Source organism: Capsicum annuum, chromosome 3 (assembly GCF_002878395.1).
Source record: "Capsicum annuum cultivar UCD-10X-F1 chromosome 3, UCD10Xv1.1, whole genome shotgun sequence".
NCBI lineage: Eukaryota > Viridiplantae > Streptophyta > Magnoliopsida > Solanales > Solanaceae > Capsicum > Capsicum annuum.
This window is the reverse complement of record NC_061113.1, coordinates 22,814,660-22,816,279: the sequence shown is the minus strand read 5'-3', so window position 1 is coordinate 22,816,279 and position 1,620 is coordinate 22,814,660. Positions and strand designations below refer to the sequence as shown.

The window sequence follows — 1,620 nt, the reverse complement described above, 5'->3', positions numbered from 1 at the left end:
GTGAACAATTGATAAATCGTTCCCTGACTATTTATCAAAACACACCATAACTAAATTGTTCACTTTTTCTAGTTGAAAGATGGTAATATTTTAGGTAGAAAAAGTGAACAATTGATAAATAGTTCACTGACTATTTATCAAAACACATCACAATTAAATTGTTCACTTTTTCTAGCTGAACGATGGTAATATTTAAGGTAGAAAAAGTGAACAATTGATAAATAGTTCATTGACTATTTATCAAAACACACCTCAATTAAATTGTTCACTTTTTCTAGCTGAACGATGGTAATATTTCAGGACTATTTATCAAAACACATCACACTAAATTGTTCACTTTTTCTAGCTGAACGATGGTAATATTTCAGGTAGAAAAAGTGAACAATTGATCAAAACACACCACAACTAAATTGTTCACTTTTTATAGCTGAATGATGGTAATATTTCAGGTAGAAAAACAATTGATAAATAGTTCATCAAAACACACCTCAACTAAATTGTTCACTTTTTATAGCTGAACGATGGTGATATTTCAATATATCAGGTAGAAAAAGTGAACAATTGATAAATAGTTCACCAATTATTTATCAAAACACATCTCACTTAAATTGGTCACTTTTTCTAGCCAAACAATGGTGATATATCAGGTGAAAAAAGTGAACAATTGATAAATACTTCACCAGCTACTTATTCAAACACACCTCAACTAAATTGTTCACTTTTTGTAGCTGAACGATGGTGCGATATTTCAGATAGAAAAAGTGTACAATTGATAGTTAAGAGATGTTTCGTTAAATAGTTAGTGATATTTCGATTATGAAACTCGAAAAAACGAGACCTTTACCCATTTGAATATGCAGAAAAAGAATCAAACCTTTTTGGATATGAGAAGTTGATTCAATTCAATGAATGCTTCCGCCATTCGTAACTTCAATGGTTCTTATGATATTGTTGAGTAATCGGGGTCCGGTTACAAATCGGGTCAACAATCTAAATCCTTTGCTACACTAAAAATCATTTTTAAATGTATATTCTTTTTTCTTTTAAAAATAAGCTTTTTTGAAAAATGAATTCTAAAAAAACTTTTTTGACGTTTTGTTGGTGCGCAAAAAATAAAGGGATAATACTGATGAAAATATCTGAACTTTGACCGAATTGTCAGTTGAGCATATTGAATTTTGCGAGGTTCTATTGCCCCGTAGACTTTTTTTTTTTGTATTTTAATGGCATATGTCTGCCAACTTTTACACTTAGTCAGTCAACCAAATAGCGGTGGACATACGCGCCATTTAAATAAATAATTATTCCATTTAATTTTTGTTTTACCTCCTAATTATCCACAAATGTAATAAAAGATAAATAATTATTAAACAAAAATGTGACCTTTCCTCTTCTCTATACTCAAACACTTCAACGTTTTCAATCATCTCTTTCACTCTTCATCCTCATTTCTCACTTTGACTGCTCTTTTAAAAAAATTTGCTTGCAAGGTCAACATTAACAACTGTTTGGGTGTTCCTCGAGGTGTGATTTCGTATTGGGGAGCTGTGAGAGTGCTGGTGTTGAACAAATCTTGAAGGTTAGCTTTGTTTTTTGTGACGGTTAAACTTAAAAATTGAA

General features: G+C 30.7%; 1 protein-coding gene across 1 annotated transcript in view; it reads right to left on the bottom strand.

Moving 5' to 3' along the window:
* The window catches only part of LOC107864135, a gene marked incomplete in the record, with an annotated part of 13,041 nt that extends 12,042 nt beyond the window's left edge, over positions 1-999 (bottom strand). The window contains 1 exon segment of the mRNA XM_047409192.1: positions 875-999. Coding sequence (XP_047265148.1) covers positions 875-922 — 48 coding nt within the window.
* Positions 1,000-1,620: the final 621 nt, after the last annotated feature.